General features: G+C 45.4%; 1 protein-coding gene and 1 pseudogene across 1 annotated transcript; both read right to left on the bottom strand.

The window, feature by feature from the left end:
* Window positions 1–3,940, bottom strand: part of LOC121274225 — a 121,647-nt pseudogene extending 117,707 nt beyond the window's left edge.
* A 2,712-nt stretch (window positions 3,941–6,652) lies between these two features.
* LOC121274220 (tubulin alpha-1C chain-like) lies at window positions 6,653–11,604 on the bottom strand. Its single transcript, XM_041181419.1, has 5 exons — window positions 11,584–11,604; window positions 8,889–9,111; window positions 8,607–8,755; window positions 7,473–8,153; window positions 6,653–6,949 (listed from the first exon to the last, which is right to left on the bottom strand). The coding sequence occupies exons 1-5, from the start codon at window positions 11,602–11,604 to the stop codon at window positions 6,653–6,655; spliced, it is 1,371 nt and encodes a 456-aa protein (XP_041037353.1).
* Window positions 11,605–22,258: the final 10,654 nt, after the last annotated feature.

Raw genomic sequence — 22,258 nt, forward strand, 5'->3', positions numbered from 1 at the left:
AAACCATTGTCCAGTGCACTCCTGTGCACCCACTCACCATGATCTCCTTCTGTTCTCACAGCTCCTGAGGATGTGCCTTGTGTTGACGTTCGCGCTATTTATACAGCGCCCTTGGAGCATTCCGATCAATGGAACAGCGCTCTGATTGGCTTCTCAGAACAAAAGACTGTGGTTGCTCAGAGAAACAATAACAATGAAGGTTCGATGATGCTCAGCGCTGATTGGTTCATTGCGCAAACCGCAGAACAAATGGTCAGCGACATTCTGTTATTGGTGGAGCTCTAGGCAACGAGGCCATCGTTGTTGATCAAACGCCCTTCAATTAAACCGCGATGAACAAAACATTCATTATTCTGACCCACATGCAACAAACGCACGCCCACCAAACCTCAACCAGCCCTTTGGATCAATCACATGCCATCAGTCTTAGCCATCTCAATCACATTCCCAGTAAATGCATCTCTTCATTCAGACGCTGCTCAGTCACTCTCCCCTCAACATGAAAGCCATTATCAAGCCTCCATTACAAAAACAGAATTACCTGGAAAAACTCAGCAGGTCTGGCAGCATCGGCGGAGAAGAAAAGAGTTGATGTTTCGAGTCCTCATGACCCTTCAACAGAACTGAGTGAATCTTAGGAAAGGGGTGAAATATAAGCTGGTTTAAGGTGAGGGGGGGGGCGTTGGGGGAAGTTGGGTCGGGGCGGGGGTGGGTGTGGTGTGGTTGTAGGGATAAGCAAGCAGTGATAGGAGCAGATCATCAAAAGATGTCACAGCCAAAAGAACAAAAGAACACAGAGGCGTTGATGGTGGTGATATTATCTAAATGAATGTGCTGATTAAGAATGGATGGTAGGGCACTCAAGGTACAGCTCTAGTGGGGTTGGGGTGAAAAGGCTAGCAGGGCATCAAAGATTTAAAAATAATGGAATTAGGTGGGAAAAGAAAAATCTATATAAACTATTGGAAAAAAACAAAAGGAAGGGGGAAGAAACAGAAAGGGGATGGGGATGGAGGAGGGAGTTCAAGATCTAAAGTTGTTGAATTCAATATTCAGTCTGGAAGGCTGTAAAGTGCCTAGTTGGAAGATGAGGTGCTGTTCCTCCAGCTTGTGTTCTGCTCCACTGGAACAATGCAACAAGCCAAGGACAGACATATGGGCAAGAGAGCAGGGTGGAGTGTTAAAATGGCAAGCGGAGGGGAGGTTTGGGTCATTCTTGCGGACAGACCGTAGGTGTTCTGCAAAGCAGTCACCCAGTTTACGTTTGGTCTCTCCAATGTAGAGGAGACCGCATTGGGAGCAACGAATGCAGTAGACTAATTTGGGGGAAATGCAAGTGAAATGCTGCTTCACTTGAAAGGAGTGTTTGGGCTCTTGGACGGTGAGGAGAGAGGAAGTGAAGGGTCAGGTGTTGCATCTTTTGCGTGGGCATGGGGAGGTGCCATAGGTGGGGGTTGAGGAGTAGGGGGTGATGGAGGAGTGGACCAGGGTGTCCCAGAGGGAACAATCCCTACAGAATGCTGCTGGGGGGTGAAGGGAAGATGGGTTTGGTGGTGGCATCATGCTGGAGTTGGCGGAAATGGCAGAGGATGATCCTTTGAATGCGGAGGCTGGTGGGGAGATAAGTGAGGACAAGGGGGACATTATCATGTTTCTGGGAGGGAGGAGAAGGCGTGAGGGCGGGTGCAGGGGAGATGGGCTGGACACGGTTGAGGGCCCTGTCAACGACTGTGGGTGGAAAACCTCAGTTAAGGAAGAAGGAGGACAAGTCAGAGGAATTGTTTTTGAAGGTAACATCATTGGAACAGATGCGACGGAGGCGAAGGAACTGAGAGAATGGGATGGAGTCCTTACCGGAAGTGGGGTGTGAGGAGCTGTAGTCGAGGTAGCTGTGGGAGTTGGTAGGCTTGTAATGGATATTGGTGGACAGTCTATCACCAGAGATTGAGACAGAGAGGTCAAGGAAGGGAAGGGAAGTGTCAGAGATGGACCACGTGAAAATGATGGAGGGGTGGAAATTGGAAGCAAAATTAATACATTTGTCCAAGTCCCGATGAGAGCATGAAGCAGCACTGAAATAATCATCGATGTACCAGAGAAAGAGTTGTGGAAGGGGGCCGGAGTAGGACTGGAACAAGGAATGTTCCACATACCCCATAAGGAGACAGACATAGCTTGGGCCCATGACATTACCCATAGCCACACCTTTTATTTGGAGAAAGTGAGAGCAGTTTAAGGAGAAATTGTTCAGTGTGAGAACATGTTCAGCCAGACGGAGGAGAGTAGTGGTGGATAGGGATTGTTCGGGCCTCTGTTTGAGGACGAAGCTAAGGGCCCTCAGACCATTCTGGGGGAAGGAGGTGTAGAGGGATTGGACGTCCATGGTGAAGAGGAAGCGGTTGGGGCCAGGGAACTGGAAATTGTTGATGTGACGTAAGGTGTCAGAGGAATCATGGATGTAGGTGGGAAGGGACTGGACAAGGGGAGAGAGAAGGGAGTCAAGATAACGAGAAATGAGTTCTGTGGGGCAGGGCATGATCTGTCTACCGGGACAGTTCTGTTTGTGGATTTTGGGTAGGAGGTAGAAGCGGGCTGTCCGAGTTTGAGCGACTAATAGGTTGGAAGCTGTGGAGATATGGTCAGTGACAGTTCTGGAAACAATGGCTTGATGTTCAGTGGTGGGGTCATGGTCCAGGGAGAGGTAGGAGGAAGTGTCTGCGAGTTGACGCTCAGCCTCCACAAGGGAGAGGTCAGTGCACCAGACCTCCATTTGTCAGGCTCCCAGCAATCAGTTTCCCATCTAAGAGACCTGCACCAAACAAACGCCATCATTTCAGACACTGTCAATCATACACTGAGAGATTACCACGGATCCAGAGACCATCTATCTGAGGTACAGGCTGTCTTATACATTACAGGCTAGCTTTGCATAGGATGTAGCACATAGAATGTGGCCAATCAGCCCAACAGTGCATGTCAGTGCTGATGCTCCTCTCAGGCATCCTCTCATCTTTCCTCAGCAGATCTATCATTGTGACTCTTTAAGTGTGCTAGCCTTGCACAAAGCTGGGCCCCTTGCTGAAGTGTGCAGCTTTGTGAACACAGCAACTGTTTTAGGAGCTGTTAAATTTTTCCCTGTAAAATTTTCCCGACTTGATTAATAAATCTTATTCTTCCTTCTCAATCTTTCTGTCCAGCGATGAATAATCAACAGCCATCTCTTTGTGATCTGTCGTGAGTGTGGCCATGTCTTCCCATGCTTTCTCCAGCCTCTCCCCTCAGACCAGTGGACAATGATCCACCTGTTTCTGTTTTTGAATGTGAGCCTGATGGGGGTCCAAGCTGAGGAATTTGCTGTGGAGCTTCTCAGCACACAGAGGGCACACTGAACCTTTAACAGATATCACTATTCGGATTGGTAACTCAGGGGTGAAGAATTTACAAACTACAGAATCACATGGTAATTATCAGAAAGATACATTTATAAGTTACTTGCATCTTTCTCGATACCAAAAGCCCAGCTCTGGTTATTCACTGGACTCTTCCCCCAGCTTTAAAGTTTCTGGGTGGAATATTCCTCTCCTGCCAGCAGCAGGAATTGTGGCGGGCGGGGCACTTAATGTGGCGAGAGGCAACAATCTGTTTCCCGATAGTGTGGAAACCTCTTGGAATTCTGTTCTGCCGACTTTCAAGATGGATTAAAGGCAGGTTGAGCTTCCCATCGAACAATGTTTGGAATCCCATCTCATGCATTAACATCTCATGCATGCTGATTAAAAGGCCACCTCACTGGAATTAAGTTCGCCCTCGATATTAAGTTCTCTGCCAGTCAGAATTTAGAACGTTCATTGTTACCCATGTAGATAAGCGGCTCTACAGCTGGTGAGCGTCTCACCTCTTCCATCTCTTTGAGGTCAGTGGAAGTTGCTTTCTCCTTCATGGGGACCTGACATACCTTCACTTGGGTGTCATTAGAAAATGCTGCACTTCACAAGGGAGGTAGGTGAAGGCTGGAAAGTGAAATTCTAGGGTGCAAATTTGGAACAAAGGCTGGGCAGTGAATGCAGTCTTATGGGGGAAGGATGGGGAGAGTGTCTGTGGAAAGAGGGGGAATGTCTTGGGAATGGGGGCACGAGTGCCTTAGAGGGAACTGTCGGTGGTGTCAATCGTGGGGTCCTGTGGGGAGAACTCAAGGTTAAGGTTAGTTTTCAATGTTTCCATTTGGTACCCTTACTCCCTGGAACAGAAACCATCTGATCCCGGGGATTTGCCATGCTGTAGTATCATCATTTTCTGCATTAATGTTATTTTGCTCACATTAATTGTGGTTAGTGCTTGACTTTGTGTCAGTGGTAGTTTGCTTGTGGTGTCTTATCATGCTGACCTCTTCCCCTGCTCCAAACACCCACGTTATTTCCTTATCTTCATTGACAGTGTGACCATTATCAGTTTAAGGGACCTTAAACTGCAAGGTCTAGCAGGAGAGGTGACAGCAGAGAGGCCAATAAATGGTGCAGCAGAGAGAAAGAGCTAGAATGTCGCAGTGAGACCAACGGGAGAGCAAGCCCGCAGCAGGTATTAAAGCAGCAGCGTGAGAGAGATTGTCACTGCGAGGCTAGAGGGAGAGATGAGGGTATAGCGAGGATTGAAAGAGTAGCAAGGGAAAGTGAGAGTGAGTGGGTGTTGGGAGGGCACAGTGAGGCTAAAAGGAGAGATGGGGGAGAGTGAGAGCAGCACTAAGAGACCAACGGGAGAGGCAAGGGCACAATGGGGATAAACAGAGGGTTGAGGACAAGTGAGAGAGAAACTATGAGACCAGAGGGAGAGGCGAGGGCACAGTGAAAATAAAATGAGAGGTGAAGGAGAGAGAGAGCCACACTGAGAGACTGGCGGAAGAGGCCAGGGCACAATGGGGATAGAGGGAGAGGGCAGGGAGAGTGAGAGAGATACTGAGAGAGCACTGGAGGGCGCCCAAAGTAAATCAGAGTGTAATGTCAGAGGAAACTGGCAAGTGATTGGGTCATGTGTACATTTCTCTTTTCATGGAATCTCAGGTAATTGTTTCAAATTGGGAGCTGGAAATGAAGAATTTAAGTTGGGTTTCTGTAGTACTAAGTAAATGTATTATTAACAGCAGTCATGTGTATCAGCAAATTTATTACTATTAGCAAGGTTTATTATGTAATTGTAATGGCAAGGCTGCTCAGACCTCTAGAGTGCTCAACCTGTGCTATGTGGAGACTCCAGGACGCATCCCATGTCCTGGATAACCACTTGTGCAGCAAGTGTCATCAGTTGAAGCATCTTGAGTTCCAGGTTTTGGATATGAACAGCAGCTGGTGTTAAAACGGTACATCCGTGAGGCTGAGCTTCATGGGTAGAATGCTTTTAGATGCGGTCACCCTGCATCTTAAGAATATGCAGGGGGGGCGGGAATGTGTTACCATCAAACTGTCAAGAAGAAACATCCAGTTAGTGCAGGAGGACCCTGAGTGCATCTCACTCTCCATCCAGTATTCACTTCTGAACACAGATGGGCGTGATGGTTATTTGGGGAGCTCAGCCAGAGCCAAGTCCATGGCACCACGGCTGGCTCAACTTTACAGGGTGGGTACAGGATAGACGGGATGAGCAATAGTGAAAGGAGATTCGATAGTTAGAAGAATAGATTGGCATTTCTGAAGCTGCAGAAGTGAAAGTAGGAGGGTGTGTTGTCTTCTTGGTGCCAGGATGAAGGATATCACTGAGCGGCTGCAAAGAGCCGTGATAGGGGAGCTGGGCACAGGCAGTTGTCATAAACAGAAAGAGGGATGTGGTCCTACAGTCACAATTTAGGGATCTGACAGGAAAATAGCATATAGGACCTCAAATTAATAATCTCCAGATTACTCGCAGCGCTGCACGTCAGTGGTTATAGAAATAGCAGGAAAAAGCAGATGAATGCATGGCTGCAAAGATGGTTCAGTGCGGAGGGCTATTCATTCTAGGGACATTGGGACTGGCTCTGGGGAAGAGGGGACCTGTGCAGGCTGGATGGGTTTTACCTAACAGAGCTGAGACTGAGTTCCTTGTGGGCAATTGGTTAGAGCTATTGGGCAGGATGTAATACCAGAGAGGAATATAAGATGTACAGAATACTGGGAGAGTACCACAGTTAGGAAATAGAAAGATTTTAGGTTGGTTCAGAGTGAGGGAGAAAGTAATAAAGTTAATGTGCATGTGGGAAGCAGAGCAGAGGCAGGGTCAGGAACTGGGAGCAGCATAAATAGAGCCCGGGGAATGGAGCGTGGCCTTTCCTGCCTGGGAGACAATCACAGGCAGGGCCGGGAGCTGGGAGCAGCATAAATATATCCATGCCAATAGGTTATCCCCAACATCATGAGCTTTTATTTTCCACAATAACCTTTGATGCGAAACCTTACTCAATGTGTTCTGGAAATCTAGGTATGGTCCATCCACTGGTTCCCTTTTATCTAAAGCAAATGTGACTCCTTCAAAGAACTCCCGTCAATCACATGTCATGCATTTGTGGCTTTTAAATTGACACACATACACACAAAATCATTTAAAATAAATTTATTCTCTTAAATAATGACTATCATGTCAATGTTAAATAAAGTTAAAATCTTTTTATGATATAACATAATAAATATTATTCTTCTTCCTCTGCCTTTCGGTCCAGTGATGAAGAATCGATGCCCACCTCTTCATAATCCTTCTCGAGTGAGGCCATGTCTTCCCGTGCATCCTGGAACTCCCCTTCCTCCAGCCCCTCCCCCACGTACCAGTGGACAAAGGCCCGCTTGGCGTACATCTTATCGAATTTGAGGTTCAGGCGGGTCCACGCCAAGGAAACTGCTGTGGTGTTGCTCAGCATACAGAGGGCCCGCTGCACCTTGGCCAGGTCACCCCCTGGTACCACTGTCGGGGGCTGGTAGTTGATGCCAACCTGTAGAAGGAAAGATGTTATATTCAGCTCCACAAGCAGATGCTTAAAAATCAGATGTTGGTTCCCCTGTAATTTCCATAATCTCTATTTATGAGCTGTGTTGTGTCTGTCACTCTACAACAACCCAGCTCTGGTTGTTCATTGGGCTTTTCTCCCAGATTTCAAGCTTCAGTTTCTGATGGAAGATGCAGTGAGGCTGCTTTCAGGAGCTAATTAAATACTTTCTGGCCTCTTTTCCAATGTGACTTTGATTCTCAAGAAGCCATTTTCTGATATTAAGGCAGGAACCTGTGGTACATTCTGAGCTGCAATCGAGGATTGAAGCTGAGAGAATTCTAGTCAAAGCCTCAGAGGGAGCTCCTATTTGGATCAGAAATAGGGAGTGTTTGTTACTTTATGCCCCAGAACAGAGAGAAAGCTTTAGGCCCAGACCGAAAAGATGTGCTGTACACATGTGAGTTAAGATTGGCAGGTTCCATGTTGGCCCAAAGCACCAGGGATCAGTTACAAAACCCACACTTACCTTGAACCCAGTCGGGCACCAGTCAACAAATGCAATTGAGCGTTTGGTCTTGATGGTGGCGATGGCAGCGTTCACATCCTTGGGCACCACATCTCCCCGGTACAACATGCAGCACGCCATGTACTTGCCCTGGCGAGGGTCACACTTCACCATCTGGTTGGCCGGTTCAAAACAGGCATTGGTGATCTCCGGCACCGAGAGTTGCTCGTGGTAAGCCTTCTCGGCCGAAATAAGGGGTGCGTAGGTTACCAAAGGGAAGTGGATGCGGGGATATGGGACCAGGTTGGTTTGGAACTCAGTCAGGTCCACATTGAGGGCACCATCGAACCTGAGCGAGGCCGTGATGGACGACACTACCTGTCCAATGAGACGGTTGAGGTTGGTGTAGGTGGGTCTCTCAATGTCCAGGTTACGCCGACAGATGTCGTAAATGGCCTCATTGTCCACCATGAAGGCGCAGTCAGAGTGCTCGAGTGTGCAGTGGGTGACCAGCACAGCATTGTATGGCTCGACCACCGCAGTGGAGATCTGGGGAGCAGGGTAAACGGAAAACTCTAGCTTGGATTTCTTGCCATAGTCGACGGAGAGTCTCTCCATCAGGAGGGAAGTAAAGCCGGAGCCGGTCCCACCCCCAAAACTGTGGAAGATGAGGAACCCCTGCAGTCCTGTGCATTGGTCAGCCTGTGGGGAAAAGGAAGGACAAAAGATTAAAATAGAGCAAGAAGTTACAACCTTCATTAAAGAACCATCAACAACTGTTGACACAGGGTTCTGGGACGTGGGGAGGTGGACGGTGGGTGTGAGGGTGGAGAGAGTAATGACTGTCAGGTGGAGGGAGTGTGGATATGAGGGTGGAAAGCAGTGGAGGCGCTGAGACTGTGGTTCAGCCTAGGGAGTGGAGTCCCAGCTTCCTTTTGTGCATAATACTGGTCAGGATAACATTGGCGTGAAATCAATAAGTGATAAAGGAGTGAATAATAGGATTTGTACAGGTGGGTCACATGGCCATAAATAAGATTTCATTTACACTAAGAGAGCAGGACAGTGTGTGGTGGTGAGATGGGGCAGTGGTCAATGGTAAGATGGTGTTTTTGTACAGGTGGGATTTGACATTGTTCCCATTACACAACTTACCAACTTCCGAATGCGATCCAAGACCAGGTCCACAATCTCCTTGCCGATGGAACAGTGACCCCGGGCGTAGTTATTAGCCGCATCCTCCTTGCCAGAGATGAGCTGCTCAGGGTGAAAGAGCTGTCGGTAGGTGCCTGTGCGGACCTCATCTGGAGACAGGGAACAGAGATTTAACAACAGGGACAAAGAACATTCCAGAAAATTTGATGCCTTTGGACCATATTTAACTGAGTCTAGTGAGAACACGGACTGAGCAACCCCATCAACAATCTCTTCTCTTACCAATCACAGTGGGCTCCAGGTCTATAAACACAGCTCGTGGGATGTGTTTCCCTGCCCCCGTCTCACTGAAGAAGGTGTTGAAGGAGTCGTCACCACCTCCGATGGTCTTGTCACTGGGCATCTGCCCATCCGGCTGGATCCCATGCTCCAGGCAATACAGCTCCCAGCAAGCGTTGCCAAGCTGAACACCAGCCTGGCCAATGTGAAGTGAAATACACTCACGCTGAAGGGGACAAGGAGCATATGTTTATTGACAGTGTTAGAAGGACAAAGCTTTATCAGTCTTTCTGGAAGGAGAAAGATTTGTGGGAGGCAACAAATTCATCCACTGTGGATTCCGCGTATTGTCTGTGAACCCTATTTGTTCCCTGATGCATCAGCCCACTTTCTGCAGGACTTCAATTTACCCTCAATAGAAGTCTTGATTTATTGTTGATAATTCCATCCTTTCCACAGATTGTCCCAGTGTTCCCTCTGTAGAGAGATCCCTCCTCCTTGGATCCCTTTTCCTCATTTATACCCATTCCTTGTGGAGCCTTGTTTTCCTGATGGATGCCCTCTCTCTCTCTCAGTATTTCCACTGCCTATGGACTTCTCTCTACTTTTGCATCTTCTTCTCCCCCTTTTGGATGTCCCTCATGATGTTGTTCCCTTTCCTTGGGGATAACCTCTTTCCCACACATTTATGCTTTCTCTTTCACCTTGGCTTGCTATTCCTGTGGATTTCCCTTTTCGCCCATTGGATTTCCCCCTCCCAGTGAATTCCCATTCTCGTGATGTGTCACTGTCCCGGTAGATTCTCACTCTCTTTCTGTGGATCTTGCCATCCCTGTGGATTTCTTTGGCTTGACCCAAAACCATTGCCCAGTGCACTCCTGTGCACCCACTCACCATGATCTCCTGTTCTCACAGCTCCTGAGGATGTGCCTTGTGTTGACGTTCGCGCTATTTATACAGCGCCCTTGGAGCATTCCGATCAATGGAACAGCGCTCTGATTGGCTTCTCAGAACAAAAGACTGTGGTTGCTCAGAGAAACAATAACAACGAAGGTTCGATGATGCTCAGCGCTGATTGGTTCATTGCGCAAACCGCAGAACAAATGGTCAGCGACATTCTGTTATTGGTGGAGCTCTAGGCAACGATTGATCAAACGCCCTTCAATCAAACCGCGATGAACAAAACATTCATTATTCAGACCCACATGCAACAAACGCACGCCCACCAAACCCCAACCAGCCCTTTGGATCAATCACACGCCATCAGTCTTAGCCATCTCAATCACATTCCCAGAAAATGCATCTCTTCATTCAGACGCTGCTCAGTCACTCTCCCCTCAACATGAAAGCCATCAACAAGCTTCCATTTGTCAGGCCCCCAACAATCAGTTTCCCATCTAAGAGACCTGCACCAGACAAACGCCATCATTTCAGACACTGTCAATCATACACTGAGAGATTCCCACGGAACCAGAGCCCATCTATCCGAGGTTCAGGCTGTCTTATACATTACAGGCTAGCTTTGCATAGGATATAGCACATAGAATGTGGCCATTCGGCCCAACAGTGCATGTCAGTGCTGATGCTCCTCTCAGGCATCCTCTCATCTTTCCTCAGTAGATCTATCATTGTGACTCTTTAAGTGTGCTAGCCTTGCACAAAGCTGGGCCCCTTTTTGAAGTGTGCAGCTTTGTGATCACAGCAACTGTTTTAGGAGCTGTTAAATTTTTCCCTGTAAAATTTTCCCGACTTGACTAATAAATCTTATTCTTCCTTCTCAACCTTTCTGTCCAGCGATGAATAATCCTTCATGAGTGTGGCCATGTCCTCCAATGCTTTGATAAAAGCAAAACACTGTGGATGCTGGCAATCTGAAACAAAAACAAAAATAGCTGGAAAAACTGCTGAGCTTTTCCATCTATTTTTGTTTTTTCCCTCCAATGATTTCTCCAGGCATTGGGATTGATAATGATGCCAAACTCAGGGATAAAGAGTAACCTCTTGGAATTCTGTTCTGCTGACTTTCAAAGTGGATTAAAGGCAGGTTGAGCTTCCCGACAAACAATGTTTGGAATCCCATCTCATGCATTAACATCTCATGCATGCTCATTGAAAGGCCACCTCACTGGAATTAAGTTCGCCCTCGATATTAAGTTCCCCGCCAGTCAGAATTTAGAATGTTCATTGTTACCCATGTAGATAAGCGGCTCCACAGCTGGTGAGCTTCACCTCTTCCATCTCTTTGAGGTCGGTGGAAGTTGCTTTCTCTTTCTTGGGAACCTGTCATTACCTTCACTTGGGTGTCATTAGAAAATGCTGCACTTCACAAGGGAGGTAGGTGAAGGCTGGAAGTGGAGATGCTGGGTGGAGAAAAAGCTGGGGAGGGGAGGCAGGCTTATGGGGGAAGAATAGGGGCAGTGACTGGGGAATGTCGTGGGAATGGGAGCACTAGTGTCTTAGAGAAAGCGGACGGTGGTGTCAATGGTGTGGTCCTGTGGGGAGAACTCAGGGTTAAGGTTAGTTTTCAATGTTTTCACTTGCTACCCTTACTCCCTGGACAGAAACCATCTGATCCCAGGGATTTTCCAAGCTATAGTATCATTATTTCCTGCATTAATGTTATTTCACTCACATTAATTGTGATGAGTGCCTGACTCTGTGTCAAGAGTAGTTTGCTTTGGTGTCTTCTCAGACTGACCTCCTCCCCTGCTCTAAACATCAATGTTATTTCTTTATTTTCATTGACAGCTCACCATTATCAGTTTAAGGGACCTTAATCTGCAAGACCAGCAGGAGAGGCAACAGCAGAGCGGGGAATAAATGGAGCAGCAGAGAGAAAGAGCTACAAAGTCACTGCAAGACCAGCGAGAGAGCATGTATTAATGGAGCAGTGTGAGAGAGATTGTCACTGTGAGACTAGCGGGAGAGAAAGGCCGCAGCAGGTATTAAAGGAGCAGCGTGAGAGAGAGAGTGTCACTGCGAGATGAGCAAGAGAGGCAAAGGCACAGTGGGGATTTAAAGAACGGTGAGGGAGGCACTGAGAAACCAACGGGTGATGGGAGGGCACAGTGGGGATAAAGGGCAAGGTGAGGGAGGGTCAGAGAGACTCTGAGACACCAGTGGGCCAGGAGATGGCGCAGTGCGCATAACAGGAGTGATTAGGGAGAGTGAGAGAGACACTGAGAGACCAGTGGGCGAGGTGAGAGCACAGGGGATATTAAAGGAGAGATGAGGGAGGATGAGAGAGACACAGAGACAGCAGTGGGAGAGGCGAGGGCACAGTGTTGGTAAAAGAAGCAATGAGGGAGAGAGAGAGACACAGAAACACCTGCAGATGAGGGGATGACACAGTGGGCATTAAAGGAGAGAGGAGGGAGAGTGAGAGAGACACTGAGAGACCAGTAGGAGAGGCAAGGGCACAGTAGGAATGAAAGGAGCAAAGCGAGAGAGACTCTGAGAGACCAGTAGGAGAGGTGAGGGCACAGGGAACATTAAAGGAGAGATGAGGGAGAGATAGAGATAGAGAGAGACCAGTAGGAGAGGTGAGAGCACAGGGGACATTAAAGGAGAGATGAGGGAGATTGAGAGCGACACTGAGAGACCAGTAGGAGAGGCAAGGGCACAGTAGGAATAAAAGGAGCAAAGCGAGAGAGATTCTGAGAGACCAGTGGGGAGAGGTGACAGCACAGGGGACATTAAAGGCGAGATGAGGGACAGTGAGAGAGATAGAGAGAGACCAGTAGGAGAGGTGAGGGCACGGGGAACATTAAAGGAGAGATGAGGGAGAGATAGAGATAGAGAGAGACCAGTAGGAGAGGTGAGGGCACAGGGGACATTAAAGGAGAGATGAGGGAGAGTGAGAGAGATAGAGAGAGACCAGTAGGAGAGGTGAAGGCACAGTGGGGATAAAAGGAGCAGAGTGAGAGACTAGCAGGAGATGTCAAAAGAAAATCAGAGTGTGATGTGGCAGCTGAGCTAGGTGAAGACTTATAGTTTGGTGAGAGGAGAGCTTTAAGTGTTAATTTTGTTCTTAAATTTCATTCTTAAAATCTAATCTAGTCTGTAATTGGCAGTAACTGAGAAGTGCTGTGTAAGCAGGCTAAGTTCTTTCTTGCAGTTTGGACTGGGTAAACTCACTCTCAGTTGTAGGAGCTGAGTAGTTAATTGGCTAACTGGTTGAATTTGGTTTCTGGAGCCCCAGTTCAGTTTACTGTAAATGCCGGGTTCTTTAGTGCAGCCTTGACAAACAGAGTGCAGATTCGGAGTTTGATGAGAGGGGAGTTCATTTGGTGATGGGGGGCGCAAAGATGTATTTGTTTCTTTTTGCTGTCTTTCTCGCCCCATAGAAATTTGTTCTTGCTGTACTGCAGGGAAAGGAGCTAGCTGTTTGCTGAGTATTTGGTAAGTGGTCGAGTTTAATTCTATCCCTAAGGTTTAAAATAGTACACAAATTGGTGGTAAAGTTAATCAAATATATAAGATAGCAACATAACTAAGTGATTAATATAAATAAGTAATTATTTAAAACACATTAAGAATGGCAGTGCAGGTGATGTGTCAAGGCTGCAGCATGTGGAAGCTCCTGGATGCCAGCAGGTTCCAGGGCAAACACCTCTGCGGTAAGTGGTTGCGGCTCAAGGAACTTCAGCTCAAAGTCATTGAGCTGGAGGCTGAGCTGCAGGCTCAGTGACACATCAGGGAGGGGGAAAGTTACCAGCAAGCAGTCACACCACTGAGGAGAGGGTCTTCTGATTTGTTCTGTGGCCAGGGAAAGGACAGTGTGACTGCGAGTGAGGCAGATAAGGGGACCCAGAGGGCTGGAATGCAGGAGTGCGAGCCTCTGGCAATTGTCCAATAGGTCTGAGGTTCTCTCGGCTTGTTTGGATGCGAGTGGGGGCTGCAGGATGGATGAGCAAACTGACCATGGCACCGTGGTTGAGGAAGCCCTTCAAGTGGGGGAGAGAAAGGAATGTAGAGGTGGTGGGGGACAGTATAATGAGAGGGAGTGACACTGTTCTTTGTAGCAAAGAGTGCGAGCCCAGACGACTTTGTTGCCCACCCAGTGCCAGGGTTCAGGACATCTCCTTCAAGCTGGAGAGGAAATTTAGTGAGAGAGCAAGAATCCAGTGGTTGTGGTCCATGTAGGTACCAACAACATAGGCAGGATGAGGAAGGTGGCTCTGCATAGTCAGTATGATGAACTAGGCACCACATTAAGAAGCAGAACCTCAAAGGCAATAATTTCTGGATTATTACCTGAGCCACGTGCAAATTGGCATAGGACAGTGGGAGAAGTGGGTTCCAGTTTGTGGGGCACTGGCACCAGTATTGAGGAAAGTGGGATCTGTACCATTAGGACTGTCTACACCTGAACCATGCTGGGGCCGGTGTTCTTGCATAATTAGGGAAATAGAGAGGGTGTTAAACTGAATAATGGGGGCAGGGGTTCAAATTTGGGAAGATGTGATAAATAAAGAATAGAGACAAGACAAGAGAAAAGTTTTATTATGGGAAATGTTAAACAGACTGTGACAGGACGGTACAAAAAGTGCAATTCTAAGAGTAAATCAGCAGATAACGCTAAACGCTACAAAAATAGTAAAAGGACAAAACTAAAGGCTCTGTATCTAAATGCATGTAACATTCAAAACAAAACAGATGAACTGATAGCACAAATAGAAATAAATAAGTACGATCTGACAGCTATTACAGAGGCATGACCACAGGGTGACATTGATTGGGACCTGAATGTTGAAGGTGTGAATTTTTCAGTCGGCGGGCGGGCTTGGCAGGAGCGGCCGGGTATGGTCTTGGAGCCAACCCCCACCCGCGATTGGCTCTGCGCCGCTATTTTACGTGGACGGGCCAATAGAGGCGCTACGTGTGCGCGCAGGGGGAGGAGGGAGAGTCGGGGCCAGTGCGTGAAAGAGCACTTCAATCTCCTTAAAGATGCTCCGTGCCTCAGGGAGATTGAAGCACTTTGGAATTATTAAATAAATGGATTAAAAATGTAATTAAAAATGTCCCCTCATGTGACTGTCTCACATAAGATGGGACATGTTTTGATATTTTGGAAAAATGATTTATTTAATTAATAAAAGCTTAACCTCATCACGCTCATGGATGAGGTTTCCTAAAAAAACATTAAGGCCTCTTGGCCTTTTCGCCTGCCCGCCAACCTTAAGGTAAGATGGGCAGCGTTAACAGTTCCATGAATTACTTCCTTATTGGTCTTAGTAGGCCATTTAAATATCGGCGGGCGTGCAGCTGACTCCGGCACGTGCCGGCTGAGTGAAACATCGTGAGACAGCGCGATGATGTCAGGATGCACGGCCAACCTCATCGCGCATCATTGTACGCGCCAGCATGTCGGGCCTGCCCCGGCGTGCTGACTGAAAAATCTAGACCATAGACTGGAAACATCAAATGGGCAAAGGTAGCGTAGATGAGGATTCATAGAATGTTTTCCGGATAGTTTCTTAGAACAGCACATCCTGGAGCCAACCAGACCTGGTAACTCTTTCGAGTACAAACATGTTTCCATCTGTTTTTTCAGATGAATTTACATTGTTTCCCATTGTGAGATTTGAACTCTTGATCTTGGGGTTACAAACCCAGTACCATAACCACTTGGCTATTTAGGCCAAGCCCAAAATATGGAACGCTTCACGAATTAAGATAGGATTAATTGGTAACCTCATAGTCAAGGCACCCCCAGGTAGCAGCGATCATAATCTGATTGAATTTTACATTCATTTTGAGGGAGAAACAAATGCGTTCAAAAGTAGCAAGTATTTTACACTTAAATAAGGACAATTATGATGGCATGAAAGCAGAGCTAGCTAAAGTGAACTGGCAAATGAGGTTAGGGGATAGGTCAATAGAAGTTCAGTAGCACACATTAAAAGGGATATTTCAGAATGCACAGAATAAACACATTCCAATGAGAAAGAAATATTCCAAAGGGAGGGCCCACTATAATTGCGCAAAGACAGGTGGCAGGTCAGAAGATTGGAAAGACTATAAAGAACAGCAAAGAATGACAAAAATATTAATGAGGGAAAGCTAGCTAGTAAAATAAAGACAGATAGTAAGAGTTTCTATAGACATTTAAATAGGAAAAGAGTTAACAAAGTGACCATTGGCCCTGTCGAAAGTGTGTCTGGGGAATTGATAATGAAAAGTAGGGAGAAGGCGGATGAATTAAACAGGTATTTAGCTTCAGTCTTCACTGTAGAGGACACAAGTAACATCCTGGAGATAACTGTAAATCAGGAAATGGAAGGGAGGGAGGAACTCAGGAAAATTATAATCACCAGGAAAGTGGTATAAAGCAAATTGTTGGGGCTGCGGGCTGACAAATCCCCAGGTCCGGATGGGCTTCAGCCTAAAGTCTCAAAAGAAGTGGCTAGTGAGATAGCTGATGCATTGGTTATAATTTTCCTTAGATTCAGGGAAGGTTCCATTATATTGGATAAATAACGCCTTTATTCAAAAAGGGAGGGAGACAGGAAGCAGGAAACTACAGGCCAGTTAGCCAAACATCTGTCACAGGGAAAATGTTAGAAGCCGTTATTAAAGATGTTATGACAGGGCACTTAGAAAAATTCAAGGCAATCAGGCAGAATCAGCATGGTTTTGTAAAAGAGAAATCATATTTAACCACTTTATTGGAGTTCTTTGAAGGAAGCTAATAAGTTGATTGGCCGGTAAGCGCTCAGTCTAAGGGACAGTGTGTGAGAAAGCAGTTTAGGACAGGTGCGTTCAGGTAGATCTATAAATAAAAAGACCTAAACCTTTAAAATAACAAACCAAAATTTGAAAACTTTGAAATTAAAATAAAACAATAAAGATTTAAAAAAGCAATACAAATAAAATAATTTAAACAAACATCCAATACATATACCTTTGTAGTTAAGAAGCATATAACCTTTAGTTGTCAGTAGTACTAGCATTCAATAAACACAGTAAATTTTAGCATACATAGGAAGAAAATAATTAAAGTAAATTAACTAAATAACCTAGGTTAGAATGGTGGGACAGATGTTGTGTTGCAGCTGTGGAATGTGGGAGCTTTTGGACGTTAAGGTGATCCATGACAAATACATCTGCAAGAAGTGTAAGCAGCTTGAGGAATTCTGGATCAGGATTATTGATCTGGAAGTCTAAATGCAGACACTGCGCAACACAAGGCGGGGGTGAAATACCTGGATACTTTGTTCTAGAAGGCAGTCATACCCCTTAGGAGAGGGTCATCTGTTTTGGTCAGCAATGAGGGACAGGGGGATGTGACTGTCAATGAGGCAAGTAATGGGACCGAGCAGACAGTAGTGGAGGAGCCTCAGACTTTGCAATTGTCAAACAGGTTTGAGGTGCTGACAACCTGTGTGGATGAAAGCGAGGTCTGCAAGGTGGATGAGCTGGCTGACCATGGCACTGTGATACAGGAAGCTGTTCAAGCAGGGAGCAAAAAGTGGAAGTAGAGGATAGTATAGTGAGGAGGATTGACACTATTCTCTGCAGCAAAGATCGAGAGTCCAGACAACTATTCTGCCTGTCCGGTGCCAGGGTTCAGGACATCTACTCAGGGCTGGAGAGGAACTTGCAGTCGGTGGGGGGAGGATCCAGTTGTCGTGGTCCATGTAGGTACCAATGACATAGCTAGAACCAGGAAAAAGGTTCTGCAAAGTCAGTATGCGGGGCTAGGTACCAAATTAAGAAGCAGAACCTCAAAGATCATAATCTCTGGATTATTACCTGAGCCACATGAAAATTGGCAAAAGGCAAATAAGATTAAAGAGACAAGTGAGTGGCTCAAAAACTGGTGTGGGAGAAGCGGGTTCCAGTTTGTGGGGCACTCACATCAGTGCTGGGGAAAGTGGGGGCTGCACCATTGGGACGATTTACACCTGAACCGTGCTGGGATGAGTATCCTCGCAAATCACATAACTAGGGAAGTAGAGAGCGGTTTAAATGAAACAAGATGGGTGAGGGATGAAGCTTGGGTAGAGGTAGCAATTCAAAGTGTAGAATCAAGACAGGAGAGCAAAATAGTAACGTGAGAAATGAGGGTCAGAGAATGGCAGGACGGGACAGAGAGAAAAATCCTAAGAATACATCATCAGTCAAGACTCGATGTTACAAAGGTAACAAAAAGACAAAACTGAAGGCTCTCTATCTGAATGCATGTAGCATTCATAACAAAGTAAATTAATTAATGGCCCACATTGAAGTAAATAAATATAATCTGATAGCAATTATGGAGACGTGGCTGCAGGACGACAAAGATTGGGTCCTTAATATTGAAGGGTACATGACTTTCAAGAAGAATAGGAAGCTGGGTAAAGGTGAAGGGATAGCACTGTTAATTAAAGAGGGCATTGATGCAACAGTTAGAGATGACCATGGTTCAGGAGATCAGAATGTAGAATGGAGATGAGGAATAGTAGGGGAAAAAATTCATTAGTAGAAGTGGTCTACAGGCCCCTAACAGTAGTCACAGTGTAGGGCAAAGCGTTCAAGAGAAAATATTGTGTGCTTGTGATAAAGGTATGGCAATAAGCATGGGTGACTTTAATCTACATATCAACTGGAAAAAATCAGATTGGCAGTAGTAGCCTGGATGAGGAGTTCTTAGAATGCTTTCAAGATTGTTTCTTTGAGCAGCATATTCCAGAACCAACCAGAGAGCAGGTCATATTTGACTTGGTATTGTGTAATGTGACAGGATTAAATGATGACCTCAGAGTAAAGGCACCCCTAGGTAGCAGCGACCACAATATAATTGAATTTTACATCCAGTTTCAAAGGGAGAAGAGTGGGTCTAAGACTAGAATGTTAAACTTAAATAAGGGTAGCTATGTGGGGATGAAAGCTGAGCTAGCTGAAGTGGACTGGGAAACTAGGCTAGAGGATAGATCAGTAGAGAAGCAGTGGCAGACATTTAAGGTGGATATTTCAGAGTGTTCAGAATAAGTACATTCCTACCATAAAGAAAAATTCTAAGGGGTGGACCCACCATTCGTGGTTAACTGAAGATATTAAGGAAAGTATCAAACTTAAGGAAAAAGCAAAGATGAGTGACAGGACAGATGTTTGGTCAGAATATAAAGAATGGCAGAGAGTGACTAAAAGGTTAATCAGGAGAAACAAATTAGAGTATGAGAGGAAGCTAGCTAGAAATGTAAAAATGAATAGCAAGAGCTTTTACAGGTATTTAAAAAGAAAAAGAGTGAGTAAAGTGAGTGTTTGTTCTCTCGAGAGTGACAGTGGAGAGTTAATAGTAGATAATAAGGAAATGGCAGAAGAAATGAACAAATATTTTGCTTCTGTGTTCACTATGCAAAAAATACAAAAAACACTCCAGTAATAGCTACAAATCAGGAGGTGAAAGGGAAAGTGGAACTTGGTGAAATTGAAATTATTAGGGACATGGTACTGAGCAAATTGATGGAGCTGCAGGTTGGCAAGTCTCCGGGTCACGATGGATTACATCCTAGGATCTTAAAAGAGGTGGCTAATGAGATAGTCAATGCGCTGGTGTCAATGTTCCAAAATTCGCTAGATTCTGGAAAGGTTCCATCAGACTGGAAAATAACAAATATAACCCCTCTATTCAAGAAGGGAGGGAGGCAGAAAACAGGACATTATAGGCCATTTAGCTTGATGCCTGTGGTGGGGAAGTTATTAGAGTCAATCACTAAGGTAATAGCTGGGCACTTTCATGTTTAAGCAATTTATTTGAGTTTTTTGAAGGACTAACATGCGCAGCAGTGGTTAAAGGGGAGCCTGTAGACATGCTGTACTTGGATTTCCAGACGGCATTTAATAAGGTGACGTATCGAAGGTTATTACGGAAAATAAAAGTGCCTGGTTTAAGGCTAACATACTAGCATGGATAGAAGATCAGCTGGCTGGCAGAAAGCAGAGAGTATGCATAAATAAGTATTTTTCGGATTGACAGGATATGATGAGTGGAGTCCCACAGGGCTCTGTGCTGGGGTCTCAACCTTTTACAATTTACGTCAATGAATTTGATGAGGAGAGTGAATACATGATAGCAAAATTTGCAGATGACACAAAGCTATGTAGAAAAGTATGTTGTGAAGAGGACATGAGGAGGTTGCAGATCAATATAGATAGTTTGAATGAGTGGGCAAATACCTGGCAAATGAAGTTTAATGTGGGAAAATGTGAAGTTATTCACTTTGGCAGGAAGAACAAAGAAAAGAGTATTACTTAAATGGAGAACAGCTGCATAATTCTGAGGTGCAGAGGGATCTGGGCGTTCTAGTACATGAGTCACAATAAGTTAGTATGCAGGTAAAGCAAATAATTAAGAAGGCTAATGGAATGCTATCCTTCATTACGAGAAGGATTGAATATAAAAGTGAGGATGTGATGCTTCAATTATACAGGGCGTTGGTGAGACCACACCTCGAATACTGTGTGCAGTTTTGGTCTCCTTATTTAAGTAAATGCATTGGAGGCGGTTCAGAGGAGGTTTACTAGATGGAATGAATGGGTTGTCTTATGAGGAAAGGTTGGACAGACTGGGCTTGTTTCTGGAGTTTAGAAGAGTGAGGGGTGATTTGATTGAAGTATACAAAATCCTGAAAGGCCTTGACAAGGTGGATGTGGAAAGGATGTTTCCTCTTGTGCGTGAGTCCAGAACTAGGGGGCACTGTTTTAAAATTAGGGATTGCCCTTTTAGGACAGAGATGAGGAGAATTCTTTTCTCTCAGAGGGTTGTGCGAATTTGGAACTCTCTGCCTCAGAAGTTGGTGGAGGAGGGGGTCATTGAATATTTTTAAGGCAGAGATGGATGGATTCTTGTTAGGCAGGGAATCAAAGGCTATCGGGGTTAGATGAGAATGTGGAAATTGAAACACAAGAAGATCAGACATGATCTTATTGAATTATGGAGCAGGCCCAAGGGGCCGAATGGCCTACTCCTGTTCCTATTTCTTATGTTCTTATTCACATGTGCTGTGGATAAAGGGGAACCGGTGAATGTATTGTACTTAGATTTTCAGAAGACATTTGATTAAGTGCCACATCGAAGTTATTACAGAATATAAAAGTTCATTGTTTCAGAGGTAGCATATTGTCATGGACAGATGATTGTCTCGCTAACAGGGAGGAGTAAGTTGGCGTAGATGGGTCTTTTTCTGGTTGACAGGATGTGATGAGTGGTGTGCCACAGGGATCAGTGCTGGGGCCTCAACTTTTTACAATGAATATAAATGACTTGGATGAAGAGAATGAAGGAATGATTGCTAACTTTGCTGACAACACAAAGATAGGTAGGAAAGTAAATTGTGAAGAGGACCTAAAGAGGCTACAAAGTGACATTGATAGGCTAAGTGAGTGGGCAAAGATCTGGAAAAGGGAGTATAATGTGGGCAGATGTGTTCACTTTGGCAGGAAGAATAAAAATGAAGCTTATTATCTAAATGGTGAGGGATTAGATTCAGAGGGATCTGGGTGTCCTGGTGCATGAATCACAAAAGGTTAGTATGCAGGTAGAGCAGGTAATTAGGAAAGCTAATAGAATGTCATTGTTTATTGTGAGGGGAATTGATTACACGCGAGAGAGGTTATGCTTCATGTGTACAGGATGTTGCTGAGCTCACATCTGGATTATGGCGTACAGTACTTGTCTCCTTATTTAAAGAAAGATGTAAATGCAGTTCAGAGACTAATACCAGGAATGGGTGGGCTGTCTCATGAGGAAAGGCTGGGCAGGTTAGGCTTGTATCCACTGGAATTTGGAAGAGTAAGAGGCAACTTAATTGAAACGTTTAAGATCCTGAGAGGTCTTGACAGGGTGGATGTGGAGAGGATGTTGGCTGACAATTTAGAACTAGAGGTAAAGTTTAAAAATAAAGGGTCACTCATTTAAGACAGAGATGAGGAGAATTTTTTTTCTCTCAGAGGGTTGTGAGCCTCAATGGGCGGTGGAAGCAGAGACTTTGAATATTTTTAAGATAGATTTTAGGATAGATATTTTAGATAGATTCTTGATTAACAAGGGGGTGAAAGGTTAGATTCAGATTGATTAACAAGGGGGTGAAAGGTTAAATTCAGATTGATTAACAAGGGGGTGAAAGGTTAAATTCAGATTGATTAACAAGGGGGTGAAAGGTTAGATTCAGATTGATTAACAAGGGGGTGAAAGGTTAGATTCAGATTGATTAACAAGGGGGTGAAAGGTTAGATTCAGATTGACTAACAAGGGGGTGAAAGGTTAGATTCAGATTGATTAACAATGGGGTGAAAGGTTAGATTCAGATTGATTAACAAGGGAGTGAAAGGTTAGATTCAGATTGATTAACAATGGGGTGAAAGGTTAGATTCAGATTGATTAACAA

This window comes from Carcharodon carcharias (genome assembly GCF_017639515.1).
Source record: "Carcharodon carcharias isolate sCarCar2 chromosome 35 unlocalized genomic scaffold, sCarCar2.pri SUPER_35_unloc_3, whole genome shotgun sequence".
Lineage (NCBI taxonomy): Eukaryota > Metazoa > Chordata > Chondrichthyes > Lamniformes > Lamnidae > Carcharodon > Carcharodon carcharias.

Coding starts and splice junctions, on each gene's coding strand:
- LOC121274220 (XM_041181419.1), bottom strand. CDS start 11,604: ATGTTTAGAGCAGGGGAGGAG. Junction 9,112..11,583: donor TGTTTAGAGCAGGGGAGGAG/GTCAGTCTGAGA, acceptor TGTCCCCTTCAG/CGTGAGTGTATTTCACTTCA. Junction 6,950..7,472: donor GGTGCCCGACTGGGTTCAAG/GTAAGTGTGGGT, acceptor TTCCTTCTACAG/GTTGGCATCAACTACCAGCC.